This window comes from Anoplophora glabripennis, unplaced genomic scaffold (assembly GCF_000390285.2).
Source record: "Anoplophora glabripennis isolate ALB-LARVAE unplaced genomic scaffold, Agla_2.0 scaffold337, whole genome shotgun sequence".
Classification (NCBI taxonomy): domain Eukaryota; kingdom Metazoa; phylum Arthropoda; class Insecta; order Coleoptera; family Cerambycidae; genus Anoplophora; species Anoplophora glabripennis.
The window spans coordinates 165,775-184,232 of NW_019416524.1; the positions used below are offsets into that span (position 1 = coordinate 165,775).

At 33.5% G+C, this 18,458-nt stretch overlaps 2 protein-coding genes across 2 annotated transcripts in view; both read right to left on the reverse strand.

Annotated features, from left to right (window-relative positions):
• Window positions 1-742: 742 nt before the first annotated feature.
• LOC108909427 (sodium-coupled monocarboxylate transporter 1-like) lies at window positions 743-6,975 on the reverse strand. Its single transcript, XM_018713759.1, has 9 exons — window positions 6,807-6,975; window positions 6,685-6,763; window positions 5,266-5,425; window positions 5,085-5,202; window positions 4,967-5,034; window positions 2,135-2,289; window positions 1,809-1,949; window positions 1,539-1,757; window positions 743-1,470 (listed from the first exon to the last, which is right to left on the reverse strand). Exons 1-9 carry the CDS (start codon window positions 6,925-6,927, stop codon window positions 771-773), a joined length of 1,761 nt encoding a protein of 586 aa, XP_018569275.1. The 5' UTR covers window positions 6,928-6,975; the 3' UTR covers window positions 743-770.
• An 8,457-nt stretch (window positions 6,976-15,432) lies between these two features.
• LOC108909429 (insulin-like growth factor 2 mRNA-binding protein 1) overlaps window positions 15,433-18,458 on the reverse strand; it is a 307,897-nt gene continuing 304,871 nt past the window's right edge. Inside the window, exon 10 of the mRNA XM_018713762.2 lies at window positions 15,433-17,078. Coding sequence (XP_018569278.1) covers window positions 16,950-17,078 — 129 coding nt within the window. The 3' untranslated portion in view covers window positions 15,433-16,949. The remainder of the gene's footprint in view (window positions 17,079-18,458) is intronic.

Sequence of the window (18,458 nt, forward strand, 5' to 3'; positions counted from 1 at the left end):
CTGCGAACTGGTTTAATTTGGGCAAAAAATTCAAGAGACATTTTTTTTTAGAATGAAACAGGCTATCGGAAATAATTTTTTAAATGGTAAAAAAATAATAAGACAAAAAATTACGTTGGAAATAAATTTTAGGGGTTGCGTTTTCCACCCCTTACAACCATGGGGTAAACCAAATAAATTACTGGCTAAGTGTCTTTTTGGTAGTAGAAAATGTCAGGTTAATTTCAATATTGTAACTTGTTTAGTGCTTGTGAAAAAAATTGTTAAACAAATTTTATGTACCCCCTTTAAGGGGCTGTATCTTAACAAGGGATGCTCCAATGAAGTTTCTTTATATGAAAGATCCTATCTTTTTTTCGATGAGGAATCACCCCCTTAAATGTTTTACACTTATTTAGTTACACCCTGTATAAATAAAATTACAGCAGTCATTAAATTACTATATTTAAAAAAAAAACTTTTTTTCCTCGCCTCCATACAAAAATTCCCAATGTGCGACGTGGGGGTGCCTCCCAATAGCTAAATTGGGATGTAACCTCTGTCATTAGCGGTTTTCCAGAAATCGGTTTTTAATCTACAAACTTATAATGAAATAATTATGAAATGCATTTATAATTCAAAACTATAACTATAGATATTTGATCCCATTTACGTGAACAAATCCCACAAAGTGACATACAACATTTCAGTAGCGGCTCGTAAGGTGACGCGTCGCTTCATAACTTGTAAAAATACCTCCAAATAAATTAAATTAATTGTTTTCCTATCCGTTAGGTAACCGTGTTTAACTCTATCTTCCCACTTGTGTCGGCACTGCCGGTGACTTGAATATCGCTAGTTTCGCGCATAAATCTGTAAACGGCAGGTGAAATTAAATCCTTGTGGATTTTTTTGCCCTTATTTGACCCTGTCAAATAACTGACTAATAACCCGACGGTCAGGGCTGTAACAGTTCCTAAAGCCGTGTAATACATATACGACATCCTGTACAGCGCGAAAGGGGGTTGAACTGGTTTAGGAGTAGCGTCGGGTGACAACGTCAAACTTAAATACTCCGCTATCCAGTTGGCATTGCATCCTTCAACGGAGACAGGCTTTTGAGGGAACCTGATGAGACCCTGCGCCATTTTCATTTGTGTTCCTATCGAAATCCACGTAATGAGGGCGCCACTTATCAAACCACCCGCTAGGGCTCCGTATGAGTTAGCTTGGGGGAAGAACATTCCCAAGGAGAATATGCCGAGTAAAGGACCACCAGTGATCGCGCCTAAGCTGCCAGAAGCTTGGATTAGAGCTGCACCCATCTTTTCAATAACAAAGACAAGTTCGACGCATGTACCGCCTATTATCACTACTACAACTTTCATTAAGAAGCTGGCGTGGCTTTCCGTAAGAGGTTTTTTCATCCGGGGTTTTATCAGATCCTCGAAAATCACGCCCGTCATGGAGTTCAGGCCGGTAGACATAGAACTGAAATAGAAGAAATATTCAGAAGTAAGCCACTGAGCTGCCCTCGTCTAAGCCTAATATACGATTACCTCAAGGCTGCGCTGAAAACTCCACTCACAAACAATCCTGCTAATCCTGGCATGGTTTGGGCAATCTGCATCACTAAATATGGTAGCAACTGATCAGATTTGTGGATTGCTCCTCTTGTGACGGGATCACATTTATAATAAAACGCGTAGATGACTAGGCCCATGTAGGAGCACATCGATTCCAGTGCCACGATACCAATCACCAAAACGGCCACAGTTCTGTAAAGACATTATGGAATATTACATGTTTTTACGAGGGCCAAGGCTTACATTCTTGCTGAATGAAGTGACGGCGTAGCGAGACACCTCTGTACCATCGCTTGATTGACGGAACAAGATGCCATCCATGAGAAAAAATTGCCTATCGTTACCGTCCAAAAGGTGTGTCTTATTGTAGGGTCCAAATCAAAACTAATAAAAGAAAAAATATGTATATACTTATCCTAAATTCAGATAAGTTTACTAATTTGTGATAACTATTCAGTTCGTTGAATTTAAAAATCGCGCAAAGGACGGGAAAATATTTTAAAATTTATGACGAACATTATAAAAATCTTTTTTTTTTCAGACAACTTAGATATTCATGTTATACGTACTTGAAAAAATCTATTCTGTCCCCTGCTACATTTCTGGACCAAAGTTCACTAAAACCTCCTACACTAGCTGTCCCCATGAATATAATGATTATCAGAGCTCCAAACATAATCACAGTTTGAACTGTGTCCGTCCATACTACAGCTTTAAGTCCTCCCTAAAAATTTAATATATAGCTATAAATAAACTCGAAAAAATTATCATCTTTTAATAATAATAGCTTCTTCCTATATTCTATTTTTATGTTTTAAAAGACTAAATTTAATTGACATAAATTCTTAGAGAAACAATTTTGTTTTCAACAAAACAATAACTGTTTTTTTTTGTAAAAAAAAATAAAATTGTACTCATTGTGTAAATCGTACGAAAATGTAGTGTCGGCACTTGCGCGCAAGACTCGATGAACTTTCCGAGATTACTCTTGAAATAGCATTTAAAATAGTGTGAAATAAAAAAATCTTAAAATTTTAATTCGAAAAAGAGACAAAGTTCAAAATATAATTTTGCAACTTTACAGGGATTTTTTTTTTGAAGCTTGAAAACTGTACTTAAAGATGGTCCATTTTGTTTTATTTAAAACATTGAATTCATAATAAAATTTAAAGAAAAACAAAAAAAAATTATTCTAAAACGATGAAATTTGTTGTTAAATAAACTAATAATACTAAAAAAAAATTTTTTTTTGCTTGTTTAACCAATATATTTTCAAACTATATGATCTTAAAAAAAGTATAATCAACGAAAAAACTATTTTTTTGTTACTATAATATTGGATAGTGTTCATGACTTTTAGTGGTTGCTTTCACTCTGACATTTATTATGTTACAAAGTAATTTTTATTGTTAGGTCAATGTGTATTTTAATTAGTCTAGTGCTTTGTTTGTATTTTCTTAAATTGTTGTTTTTATGATTGTGTGTTTCTTTGACTTGCTACCATAAATATGTTATGTATTAATGTAGACCAATGAATATTCAAGTCTATTCTTGTTTAAATTACTATGAAATTGACCAAAGTGGGATTAATTCAAGAGCGATTTTCTCAGAAACCGTTAAAGATAACAATTTGAAACAAGAGTACCTTTTTAACGTAAAACAGTTCGGGAAAACGTAATTTGCTGTCCAATTTGTTAAAAAGTCAAAGATGAAAAAGTTACACACGCAAAGTACCAAGGGCCCCCCCGTACCCACCCCAATGGACCTTGTGGAAATAAATGGATTAGTCCATCAAATTGCTCATCAAAATTTAGCTGTGTATACCAAATTTCATTCATTTATCACAACGCGATTGAGAGATATTGCAAAAAAATGATTTCCATTCCTCCCTTTTCAATGGGTCCCTGTGCCCTTAGGAAGCAATTTCCGGACCCATGTTCATATGAACTTTTTTACTTAGTTTTGATCATAGAATCGGCCTGTTCAAGGTTGGCAGCTAATTATGAGACACCCTGTATGTATTGACTTTTTGCAGAACTCTAAACATCATAATTTCTTTAAAATTTAAAGAGTTGATTTCATTTTATATTTGTTAAATGATGTGAAAAATCCTAAAAATATCAATATGAGTAAAATTGCTTTGAAAATGTAATTTTTAAATAAATCGTTTAAAGAAGTCGTCATATTGGATGAGCCATTTTGAATTTTCATTTTCTGATATAATATTCTTGTTCAGAGACCTCAAAAACCCCTATAATGTCAATTTAACTAAATTTACTTTGAAATTTGTAATTTTTAAATAACTTTTTTTAAAAAGTCGGCCATATTGGATCAGCCATTTTGAATTTTATTTTCCGATATAACAAGAAAAAGAGTTCAGCGACTTCGAAAACCCATATAATATCAATTAGATTAAAATTGCTTTGAAAATTGTCATTTTTTTAATAAATTGTTTAAAAAAAGTCGGCCATATTGGATCAGCCACTTTGAATTTTTATTTTTTAACATTATATTCTTATTCAGTGACCTCGAAAACTCCTATAGTATCAATTTGATTATAATTGGTTTGAAATTTTTTGAATGATTTAAAATAATCTTTGAAAATCCAAGGCTCTGCAAATTAGTCCGAAATAATGTATATTTTTAAGCTACCTTTACTCCACTATACCTCAAATAAGTCATTAATGTAAATCTGGTAGACAACAATGTATTCTAGCCTACGATAGGTAAGTTGTAAATAATTTGTGACTGGAACTTGTTATTCTGATATATAATTTCCCTAGCAAAACGGAAAATGTATGTATTTCCACAAAATATGCATAAAGATTTTGTTCTGATGTCCATGATTTTATAGATATTAAATTAGATATAAATTAATAGCATGTTGTGTAAATTTTCCATTTCTAAGTCCAAATGGTGCTTTGATAGTGTGCTTTGATAAAATTGACCCATAATTATCCAAAACCATGTCATCTTTTTTTAAGAACAAATATGATATTTTTACCAACCTCAGAAAAATAACACTTAAATTCTACAATGTTTTTGACCAATGAGCAATTTTTTTATTCGTCACTTTCAATATTTTTGTACAAGTACAAATTTTTGAAGTCACTATCAAAATTTCAAGTGGTTTTTAACATGGATCTGTTGTACTCTGAATTCTCTACGAAATCCAAACTCTAAACCTGCGAAGATATGCTTCGATCAAGAATAAGATTAATAGACGGCGTAGAACAATAAGACAATGCTTTAATAATTATGGTACATGTTAATTCTTTCACTAATGTTATCTGTTATGCTACCCTTATAAGCCATCGCTTTCGTTCTCCAGGACAATTCGAACATAAGACTTTTTATAAGAGAATAGTTAATAGTTTTTAGAATACTAAACAGGTGCTTACCAGGGTAGTGTAGAAGATACACACGATGCACACCACGGGAGTGACTAGATGCAGATTGATGCCGGTAACTGAAAATAAATAAAATTATGAAAGTTCACACTTGTTATTTTTTTATTACCTTGGCTAAAAGCTAACGCAGGTACGTAGATGACAATAGGAATATATAACAACATTTTAGTCAAAAATAATACTGAACCTAGTAGACGAACAGTCTGATTAAACCGTAGATTTAAATACTTAAAACAAACAATAGAAATTTTTCAATTATTAGGACTATTAACACGATGAATTGTACTTACTTCATAACTAGAAGTTATTTGAAGCTGGTAGAAGACTGGTAAGTATGCATAAGCCATTGCTAATGAGACAAATCCTTCTGATGCTATTATCATCCAAAATTGGGTTCCGTAGGTGTACATTTCGGCTGGAATGCCCAAAATACTTATTCCAGATATATAGCTGAAAATTGAAATATACTTTAATGCCTTTTGAATAAAACAAAAGGGTTTTTTATTAACCTATTTTCAGTTTTAATTTATCTTTTAACAGTAATATATAAAAAAATATAATTCTGAATTTATTGCGTGCATAAAAATATATTGAATTTAAAATGTTTCGTGGAACGTTTAAGTTTCAACAAATGAAAGAAATCGCAGATAACGGAAGCAAAATTTGGCGGTAAATTCTATTTTGAACTATTGAGATTTCGGACAAATGCAAATCCACGCGTACCAACCTAACCTTATAATATTTCAAGAGCGTCTGTCAATCGGCTTTTCAAATTTCAATATAAAAAACAATTTCAGTTTGTTAGGTAAGTTGATACATTTCTTGTTATTGTGCAATAATGCGTTTAATAATATTGTCTAATATAAATATTTTTTACCAATAATTAAGTTCAAATTGAGGTTTATTAAGTAATTGTACACATATTATAAAACAATATCTACTCGATATTCCCATTAAAGAAAATTTTTGCATTTATTATAATATTTATATTAGTTTAATTCAGCAATTGTAATACAATAATATAACTAGAAAATATACCGGGTGATTCAGTTTGGCATTCGCGGCCCTGTATCTCTTTTATTTTAACAAATAGCTACAAACCTTATATATTTTTAAATCGCCGCTCAATCTTTATGAAATGACATTATTAGATCGTCTCCATGGTAACATAATAAATATGTCAACATTGCTATTATAATAGTCAACTGTTTCTGTTCAAATGGCACACTATATATATTTTTTATCAATTCTGGAAGATATTTTTTTTCCTATGTATAAAATAAGGAAGTCCATTATTTATAAAAAATATAAATTAAAAAAAAATAATTTTTCGAAAAATATTTTCTTTTTTCAATCGCACTTTTTATTAACAAATTAATTTTTGTTTCAAATTTGATTGCATCATTCGATTTCTCGAAAAATTTTATCCCAGTTTTGAAAAATTTAAATACGTTATGTTTTCGTTAAATAATCAAGACATAAAGGTTCAAAGTTGACAAAATTCCAATTCACACTAGTGTGGTCCACCCCAAATGTGACTTTTAAGGGTTAAGGGTTTGTTTTAAATAAAATATATTTAACCTTCAGTTATTTTTTACTTACTGGATTAATGGCCTATGCACCTATACCTAAATTGAGATACTCTATGACAGTTTTTTTTTGATATCAAACGTAAATATTTTTACTTTTACATAGGCAAAAGTACTTACCTAGCAATGAGCGACATCGATATGGGAAAGATACCCATGCTCTTGCCGCCCATCAAATATTCCGAGGTTGTGTTTTGTTCATATATATAATACTACTATAGTATTACATATATGGTTTTGTTTAACTTTGGCGAAGAACGCAAAATATACCCCGATAAGCGCGGAAACTATAAGCATCGCAGCAAACACGATATAGTCGAAAATATCGAAGTACTTATCGATTTGCTCCATGGAGTATTCCATTTTCGGGGTAGTAGCACCTGAAAGGGCTAATCGTGTTATTTTAAGAACTCCCAGCGAACGACTAAAGTGGAAAATCGTTTGATGCTTTGTAGTCCTGAAAATAAATGACCAATTACCGACATAAATATAGTAGTGGCAATTTAGCGATAATTGAAAAATTGTGGTTTGTAATATCTTTTACACCAAGAGACCTCGCGTTAACAAATAAATTTTTTTAGTTGACGTCACATATTTAGGCAACCCGCAACAATTTGTCATAGTTGAAATTGAAATACAGGCCAAATCTGACTCTTGTGTACTATTTAGATAGATACTATAGAAATGAAGAACTTCAAATTAATTTATTTTTACAAGGATTTAGAAGTATTTAAGAACAACCAACACGTGTTTGGTAAAATAGATACACTAATGTGCTTAAAAATTACAAAAAACGATAGAAAAGAATATTCCAAAATTTAAATAAAGTAAGAATTTAATATTAGTCGTGTTATTCCTAATGCGCATGCTCGAAAAGAATAGCCTAATACGCAGGTGAGATCTTGTTGATATGTCATCGCTGTCATCATATTAGCGTATTTTCTCTTTTTTTTATTTAATAATCTTAGCATTTTCTAGTTCTACTAAGTATTATTATTGTTTTTCTTGGTGTTGTGTTGTGTCAGTGTGTTTGTGGAGTGTTTTTTATTCAAGTAGCTTATTACAGACGTACTCTTAACAGTTAACCAATACCAAACGTTTCTTGAATGATATCCTGTGGCTTACATGAAATTATTTTTAATGCGCATGCTTAGTAACATTGATCTAATTTTAATTGATTAATTACTATAAAAGTCAATATTGTTCTATAAATTTAAATTTATAAATTCTATAATTTCATTAATTTGTCACTTGTCATGACAAAGACATTTTTTTGGCATTTAAGTCCAAAGTACATAAGGTCGAAAATCGATCTAGTAAAAATATCGAGAAATTCTGCATGACGGTGTGCACTATAGGGTTGTCTAAGGATCCTTGGGGGTTGTCTATTATTTAGCGTATGTGATGTCACTACTAAAAAGGTCTATTGAGAGTTTTAAATAGTCCAGGAAGCAATTTGAGTACTAATAACTAATAAAGTTTTAACTAAAGGGGCATGTAAATGCTCATTTTCATTTTACGGCGCCGCGCCAATGCATCTGCATAATAAATGCTTTGTCGTGTTTACTTTTTGTCTTCCTCTGTCTGTTACCCTGTCGAAACCTTGAAGTCAAGGGAATGCATACGGAGTTAAACTTTCTTATTAGATGCTGTGCCTGCAACAAACTACCTTTTCATATTTCTATAACCCTAATAATAGTCTGTTCTCTCGAGCAAAGATGGAAATTATAAATAAAATGTGGACTCGAAACTCTCGGTATTCATTTGCTATTTATAGGTATGTATATTGTGTACGATTTCTACATATAATTTGAAAAACTTCTGCTACTCTGATAACTTTAGGTAAAATTGAACGCGCACATTTGTATTAAGAGAACATAATGCAGGATTTTATTATTTCAATATCAATACGTCTCGTAGGTATATCCACATCGAACGTGACGAGTGGTATTGGAATTTGTATGAGGGCAGCATAGTGTTAAAATGGAATATCTATCCTTTCAATTCAACCGAATACTTTAATATGAGTTAAAAAAATTCTGCTCTGTAATCCAAAGGTCCATCTGTAATAAATGTTGCATAAATATGTCTGCAGATGTCTCCGATTAAACTGGAGAAGCCACGTATGTTTGTTTGTTATGCTACTCTCGTACAATATTGAGAAAATTCTCTTTGGTTCACTCTATGTTGTATATTAATGGTTCATTAGCATGGAGCTAATATTACCTTTTTTCGTTTCTGCTATCTTAATAAGTATTTTGAACTATTTCAACCTATTGTCAACGTCAGGGGACCAGACATCCGAGGAGATATCCAGTTTACTGCATATTATGCCGCGATACCTCTTTGCAGTTATGTTATCCTAATGTCTGGGAATCAGAATTGTTCATTCCCAAACACATTTTATAATTTGCGTAGGAATCGTCATTTCTAATAGGTACCTTTACACTTACGCTCAATCGTGGGCGACTGGAGCGCCCCGTTCCAATCGCGCGTATTTTCGCGCAATCCTGAGTGTCGCGTTCTAAAACTTTGTTGTTAAAAATTGACACGCTCCAATCGCACGCTACTGCCTGCGCGGTGAAATGTGACATGATAACACGGCTAGTGTAAATTGAAAAGTGTCAAGTTTCTCGCGCGATAGTCGTGGCTCGTGGAGTGTTAAAAATTTCAACAGTTTTATAGACGGTTTGTTCCGAAATGGAACAAATTATAAACAAAAAAAGAAAATTAAAAATGGCTTTTTTTTTCTTTAGATTTAAACTTCCATAAAGATGGATAGGATTTATATAGCTCAATAAAATTTGTAATTGTTTCTTTTGACCAATATGGTGCATCTGCCATAGTCTATAAAAAAATACAAAAACGCTTACAAATATGTGAATCCTAGGTAGCTATGTTTATATTAAAAAATTTTAAAAAGTGCTTATCGCCTTTTAAGAGTAAACTCCACAAGGCCGCGTGAAAATCGAAGTAAACTTTACCTTACGTGAAATTTCCGCATGAAAACAACTGGCGAAGTAATGCAGGATTTGACACGTCTAAGAACCGCGCGATTATATACATTTACACTAACAAGCTTTCGCATGTGATTGGAACGGGGCGCTCCAGTCCCTCACGATTGAGCGTAAGTGTAAAGGTACCAAATGAGGTTTTCTAGCACAGATAAGTTCGAGTCTGGTTATTATACAGGGTGTCCGATTTTAATCGGACAATTTTCTGACTGAAATGTTTACATTTTATGACAAATGTTGATTAATTTTTGTGGCAATTTTCATAGACAAGCAATTGGTGAAAAAAATACTTGTTATCTAAACTCTAATTAAACTCTGATGGTGGGCCACATGTTACAATGTACCCGATTTCAAGATTGTTTTTGGTCATGTACAATTGGCGAACAATATTTAACGTGGAGCCAAGTTTAGTACGGAAATGAAAGTTTTTCTATTTCTAAAATTTTTTAATGCAATGAATTTTGTCTAGAAAAAATTTTAATTTCACATTCTGAAGACATTAGCTAAAAATGTTTATTATTACTGTCTCTTTAACTGAAAAGGCAAACAATTTTGAAAATTATTCTGGCACGAGATTATTCGGTCACTAGTAAAAAATTTATCAAACGAAAACTAATGCTGCATAGTGAGGATCGTGCATATCGATATATATTCGAAAGTATGTCCTCACTTGTCAAATATTTGTCAAAGTTATGGCATACCAGTGTAGTGGCACCTGCTACAATGACCACATCAGTAGAGTTGCACAGTTGGAATGAATAATTTTTCTATTAAAAAAAAACACACAAGCCATGAGTGTGCATGGCTGCATACATCACAAACATATTATATGTCTGTAAATGTATAATCTCCAAATATTTGACACTGCTTCATCTTCAGCTTTGTACTACCTTTGTAGTTTTTATTTTATTTAAAGTAAATTTCATATGAATTTTCTCTTTCTAAGTATTTTTATTCTTGCAAAATAATCTGTTATTCACAAGATTTGCTCAAGTAGGATTAGGTCTGTAAAGAAAAAAACGAAGTTTAAGGGAACACTATTTATTTAACTGAAGTTATCGGACAAAATGTGTAACATAAATACTTTGGATTCAAGTATGCCATTTTTGCTTAACATTCTTGGTAAACTGAAAAGAAGAATACAAACAGCTTTAAACATCGCAGAGGTGTTCATCTACGGTGTTTAATTTATTACGAACAGCTAATATTTACATTAGTCAGAAAAACCACATGTCCAACTATTGTATTTTATCGCCATCATCATCTACATACTGTTTATAACAAATATTAAACTCTATTGTAACAGTTCTTAATCTTTAAACAGACCACTCCGGCCGGCTCTAAAATCTAATAATGGATAAGGCAAGCCGATAGCCGGCCGGAGAAAATCCACACCAAAAAAAAACTTCCAAGTTTATGTCACTTAAATAACCTGAGCTAAAATTCCTGAGAAAAACATTTTTATATGTTCATATTATGGACTGCGTTGTAGATGTTGATGTATGTAATAAAATATACCACTCGTGTAGTAGGTATTAACTCGACGGTAACAACGAAAACGGTTACCAAAGCACCTGAAAAAATAGTAGTTAATACCCAGAACAGCCATAGAAGCATACAGTTAATGCGTCGCATCACGATATAAAAACAATGGCACACTGACACGAAAATTTGGACTATTTACTAATAGAACCGTGTTGTACAAATAGCATTCACCAGTAAAATATAAACTTATATTGATACCCAATTAAAACATGAACAACAAATTAATTTTATAGAAATATATAATTACTGAGGTAGTTATCTTCTTAGATCGGATAGTGTACAATACTAAACGGTAAAGTGTCGTGTCTCAGCATTAGAAAAAGAACTATTGTGCAACAAGTTTGCTTTATGAACCTGGCTGGAAACCGTACAGTTATCCGGGTCTAAGGTACTAATTCTACAGCGGGCTGGTTTGCACATCAGTCTCCGTCCAGCATCGTGTGTATTAACATGAACTATAAACTATAGTGTTTCAAAATAATCATACACTCAAATAAAGACAAAACTATAAAATTTACCAGATGAAGAATTATACATGTACTATACTATAGAATGACTCTGATTTCTTGTAAACCAAGAGGCACCCCGTTGTGTCGCCGTCCCTCCCGTCGAAGCTTTTCGCCTGCCAACGTATTTTTAGCACCAGCAAAAATTACTCATACAACAGGTCACCGGCCTTTGAACAATTCAATCAATAAACAACACAATTAATAAAATAACATGAACAATTGCAGTGTTTGTTAGAAACACAATTATCCATGCTGCTAAGCATTAAAACCATAAAAAAAAATCGTTACCGGTCGTGACTGCTGCAAGCCTAACAATTAAAACAATGCCAGTAAACAATATCGGCCGGTTACCGTTTTATAATCTATAGCTTTGGTGATATTTAAATGGATACGTTGTTTGCCCATGAAGAGGACGCCGCGACGTGGGGGTGCCTCCCAATAGCTAAATTGGGATGTAGCCTCTGTCATTAGCTGTTTTCCAGAAATCGGTTTTTAATCTACAAACTTATAATGAAATAATTATGAAATGCATTTATAATTCAAAACTATAACTATAGATATTTGATCCCATTTACGTGAACAAATCCGACCGTTCGCCATCAAACAGATATTACATATTGACATACAACATTTAAGGTTAATGTTCTAACGAAGAAACGAAATTTGAACTGAACATGCAAAAGATCGCCTCGGTTACAACTTTACAACAACATTTACTTATGTATCTCACATCTATAATGCCCACAGTTTGCCACGACGTCACAAACAACTTTATAAACATCTGAAGGAGGCCGACCTTTCGCTCTCGACAAATATTCCGATCGGAGTTAGTCTGTAAACGGGACGTCGGTTAGGCACTATTATACCATAACATATATGTGTTTTATATAGCATTGATATTGATACCAATCGTCGGCCGCGTCTTGGGGCGGCCAACTATTTATTTACTAAATCGACTAATTATGGGTCCGTTACTAGTGTATGAAAGCTATGATGACTCTCATATGCGTTTTAGTCGTTACGTGTACTGGGTCGGGCTGAAAAGAAGCTCAGATAACATTTTTTTTTTGCGAAATCTAATCTGGAAATGCTCTAAAATGGATGTCTTCCAACAAAAAACCAACAGGCGCCAGACCGAGTCAACCACCATTAAGATAAATCACCCGGGTGAACTGAAACTATGTTGGCGCGCCTCACCCAAATATCGTCAAGGACCGAACACCTCGTTGAAAAATTACGTTTAAAGTTCACCGACAAATATTTTTCTAAAATACTGCGAACTTTGAAAAAAAAAATTATAGAATTTACATTATGTTGTAAGGAAGAAAAGCAAATGGTACCAGACCAAAATATAAAAATTGAACAAAATATATTACAGGTTTAAGTTCAAATTAATAATAATACTTTTGTTAACCAATTAATAAATTATTTAAAATTAAAAAATGTTACGCCACCGGCCAAAATTACATACAGGGTATTCGGAAAATGTGGGTCAACTCTTCGATATTGGTATACATTTTTTTAATTCGGCCTCATCCTGTGAAGTTATTAGTTTTTGAAATTGAGACTTAAAAATCATAAACTGATCGCAAAAAACCTGAGATTTTCGCCCGTTTTTTCACAATTCGCAGAGAATTAAAAAAAATACATAAAAATATGTTGTTGGTCGCAAATTACTTGTCGTAAAAAACTGAAATGGGCATAGCATTTAGTATTTTGAAAATTTTAAAATCACTTAGGGGTTGAAAAAATGCCAAAAATTGAATTTGAATATTACCAAGTGATATAAAAACTATTAGCATATGAATTATCTTAATATATTTTTTTTTTGGAATTTTTACAATTATATCCAATATTCTCTATTTTTGAGGACGATTCCACCCACTGAGCGCGCTTAAGGGTGGATTTTCTAATTCAACATGCTTATTTCAGTCATGAGAATAAATCTTTGTATGAAGAATCATTCGATAGAAAAATTCACATGCTAATAGTTTTTATATTTATTGGTAATATTTAATTCTTCATTTTGGGCATCTTTTCAACCCCTAAATAGGGGTGATTTTTGAAAAATTTCAAAAAAACTAAAAGCTATGCTCATCTTAATTTTTTACGACGAGTAATTTGAGACCAAAAAAATATTTTTATGTATTTTTTTTAATTCTCTGCGAATTATGAAAAAACGAGCAATTTTTGCGGTCACTCTTTATAGGCCTAGTTTTTTAATGTTTGTCACCATTATTGAAACTGTCAAATTTAAGTGAGAAAGATATACTTGCTTTTTATGGATACAAAAAACGATAACTTTCGCTATTCCATACTATTTTGCTGCATAAACGATTAATTTTTGTTTTTTTTTTTTTGTATTTGTTATTATACGTCGACAATAGTATGCAACATGGCATAAACGCGTTACACGTGTAACAAACGCATAACATAAACACGTTTATCTTGAAAAGGGTTTATTGTATCAGTATCAAACAAGAATGGCTTTTTCACTTAGAAACTAGGAAAATGTTAAAAGTGACGAAAAAATAGTACACCCATAAATTTTTTAGGGGTCCAAGATCGATGAGAACTTCCAAAGCGGCTTTTACCCCAAATTATTCAAATTTAAGGAAAAATTTTAAAATTCAACTCCAAGAGCTAACTACAGGGTGATCTTAAAAAAATTTATACAAAATTGCAACATTCTTTCTGCTAGTCCAACCAAAATTCAAGATTGACCATAATTTTGCTTGACATCCTGTATAGGAAATATCTTGAAAACATCTTCACAACTTGTAAAATCTTTTTTTTTTTTTGTTAATTGTTAATTACACTGTTTTTTTTTAGTATTTTGTATAATTTCAATAAAATTATGTACGTAATTTCAGCCAGTGGTGTAACTTTTTATTTTGAAAACATGTATATCATGTTAAATTTGAAAATAAAAAAAATATTTTTTTTAATTGCAGCTGAAACAATTTTGAGCATATTTGGCTCAATTGTCATATTCTGGCATCAATATTGTTTGGAGCCAATAAATTTGTTCGATACGTTTAATTATAAAATTTTGAATCTACGCCAATCGACCTTCGTGGTTGTTTGGGAGAAGCGCACTTTACCGAAAATACAAGTTTTCAAAAACCCCGACTGGTGAAGTTCGAAATGTGGAAATTTAAGGAAATTCGGCGGATGCGTGCGTGGTCGGTGAGCTGTCCTGGCCGGCCTGCTTTTTTGTAATTTTCTCTTTGTTTTGGGGGGTCAAGGGTTTGCTCAGTTGTCCATTTTGATATAATAATTTTGACGTGTAGAGAAAGACGAGTGTGTACGCGTTAGATTTTTTTGTTTGTTTGTTATTTTTCGACTGGATGATGTTACGAGTATTGTGTGAAATAATGGATTGAACAACTAGATACGTCTGCAACTAGACTCTTCGTTTGTACTAGAAGTCGTTTGTTTTGTACGATTGTATGATTGTATCCGAATAGTTACGAACGAAAATTAAAAAAAAACATAAAAAACGTCACTTTTGCGTTGGCGTGTGTTAGTGTGTGTATTGAGAGAATCCCGAATGTAATGGGCAAGTGCTTCAAATCTTGATTTATGAACCTCGATCTGCCGAAATAAATACATGTACCCTTTACTCTAACGTTTTTATAAATAAAAGCAGCTCTCTGGTAACATTCTTGCACTTTGGCACACTTTATAAATCTGTACAAATAATTTAAATTTTCTTTTATACATAAAAGTAATAAATATATATCATATAATAATATATCCATTTTTTCACAATTTTTAAATAGCGACCCCGCTAAACGTTTAAATTTTTAAAAATCTAACAAAAAATATCCTCCCCAACAAACAATTTTTATCAAAAATATTTTTTTTTACATACCCGGTGGCCGAGCACCGGAGGGCGCGAACAGGCCCATCTATACCTCCCAAGTTTGTACTATCAGGGACCACGACCGACCTTGACACAAGGCATCAGGTCGCTATAAGGCCGAGCCTTACTTGTCCTACATCTGTGTTAATTCTGCAACAACCACTTGCGGGACCGGCGACGCGCCGCCCCGCTCCTTCTAACAAATAATATCTCAGGGGCGGCGCGCGCAGGGCGCCCCTCTTCAAAACATTATTTTAACAATCGCCTAACAATAATATAATAGTTAAAAAATGTCTCTCACATTCACACGTTTTTAAATAGTTTTTTTTTTGTTTTGTATCCGAGGTATCGTTGCACTCGCGGCGGGGCGCCACTCACTGTGACAGTCCCCATTGGTCTGGGCGTCCCCCCGCCCGCATCACCGCCAGTCTGCGACACGCACAACAATACACTGTAACTTATATATCAAATATCCTTAAAGCTCTTGTTTTCACATTCACTCCCAAAAAAACGTTTACAGCCACGTTAGTCGGCGGCGCGGGCCGCGGGGACCGGGCCGTCGCGACCCGCGCCGCTCCTTTCTGCAGAGGAACTTTTCGCCTTTTGATGTAGTGCTGTTGGGACTCTTCAGAAGATTTGTAACGGTGACTGATCGATCGATCGATTTTTCTCATGTGTTTGTTTTTTTTTTCACTTTTTTGTTTTTCGATAATTTTGTTGCATGGTTGATCTGTTTTTGTGTGGTGGGCCGAAGTCGAGTGGTCAAAATCCAGTGGTCGCACGTCCGAACACGATAACTGTACTACAAGGATGAACGCCAGTCGTGTTCGCACGTTTTTACAATCAGTTACATCTTTGGTAGTCCATAAGTTCAGGTAGTTTTGTAGTAAAAAAATTATAAATCGTTAAGTGTGTAAGTAAAAAATGTATAATAAAAACTGTAGTTGTATCTCTGAGGTTTCTATGGTTGGTTGCTGTATACATAACGGAAATTTCTATGGCTATAAAAATCTAATATATTTTGATTTCTTGAGGTAGATTGTAGTAATTGGGCACAAAGTTCAACATACCGTATTCCAGTCCGTTCTCTAAACTTTCCACTATCCTAATATTCTCGACAAACTGCGAAGAAACAACATAACTACTACTATCATTTAATCATTTAAAAAGGCAACTAATCGCTTTAAATTGAAGAACATATTAAACTTGAACCGACATAAAAGTAATTGGTTTTCGTTGGTGTAAAACATCATCCTGCACGGTAAACTGATCATCACCGAAAAAGAAATGCACTCCTCGTAACCGCAAGTAATGATGATTCCTCGTGCAACGACACTTATGCTCGACTAATGGAAGGACGATATTGCGCTAGTGGAAGGCCTCGAGATGTTCGTGTACAATAGGGTATGCATAAACCCATGCACAGGCAGTGAACGATGCTAGCTGGTACTACTGTTGTTGTTCGGTCGAAGCAGCTTCAGACAGGCTGGGGTCCTTCTGGGGTTTCGGCTGGCGCGGTCTCCCTTGCGGCGGCACCACCGACTGCAGCACCATGGCGCGGATACGTCGCTGCGCCGACTGAAACAAAGAGAAATAATCAAAAAACCATGTCTCCACAAAAATACAAAAGGTGGTAACGGCTAGTAACAAATATTCTGCTCATTAGGCTAAATTCTTACTATTAGGCCGAATATTCAATAGTAGTTACACTATCAAAGTACCAAAATTAATTGCAGTGGCGGTTCGTGACATTGAAAATAGGTGAAGCATATTCATTGATTGACTAAAAAGAAAAAAAAGCGGCGCAGGCAAAAATTCAAATTTTCAAGGCCAAATTTTTAGTTGCATTTGCAATATTTCCGAAAACTGACGTTCGTGAGAAGGATCCTCATTTGGATTTTATAAAAAATATAAATATTAGTTCGGCTTGTCCTCAATTTTCCATCTGGAAAATGGCGCTTCCAATAAAATACATACTGGATCATACATAGGAAACATTTCTACAATTATTATAAAAAACAAATATTAACTAAGAAGTTATAATCGTGCACTGGGCGACGTGTATTGTATAAACACTATAAACTGTTTAAAGGCAGGCGATGGGCGATGACATGACAGTGCTGCTTCAATATCTGCGTCACTCGTTCCCCCACACCATAAATTTCTCCCATGTTGGCCACTTCGTTGCCATGACAGCCGGCGTAAACAACGTTTTGAAGAGAAGGGGAATTCAAACTGTTTCGATCTGCGTCACTTGCGTATACTAAACGTTGTACGGTACGAGGTTGATGTTTGTGCTCAACGAAGGCAATGTTTTTTTAGAAGGCGTTCACCGCACAATTAAACAAACAAAGATAATACATTTTCAATATGGAATTATAACTTAATTTAGGTAAATTTATATAAAATTAAAAATAATTTTAAATTGTGCAACCAAACGGAAATTTTAGGTGAAGCGGTGCGTCACTTGCGTCACCTGACGAGCCATCACTGATTAGTTGTAAAAAAAAGTTAATTAATATTAGAATAAACCATTTACAAATCATTTAATGAAAATGTTGCTCTAAATATAAAGTCGAAAATTAGAGAAACAAATTAGAAATAAATTTGTTCCCTTTTTCTAAAAAAAAGGAATTTATGAAAACAAATTCGTAGTGATCTAGACATAGCATTCACTCTATACCTACTACAGGAATAATAAGGACAAAGCTAATAATCTGAGCACCCGATATGAATTTCTAACACCCAGTATACGTACAATTGTTCTAATGTATCACTAATTTTTGTTTACTACAAGACCATGAAACCTCAAAGTGACTAATTAACATCACCATTTTTATTACAATGGTGGTAGCAGTCGGATTGGAACTTGAATATTAAACTAAATTGAGGGTTATAAACAATTTTGATTTTTCTTTTAATGGAAGGAAAAGTAAGAGGATAATAATATTCAAGGAT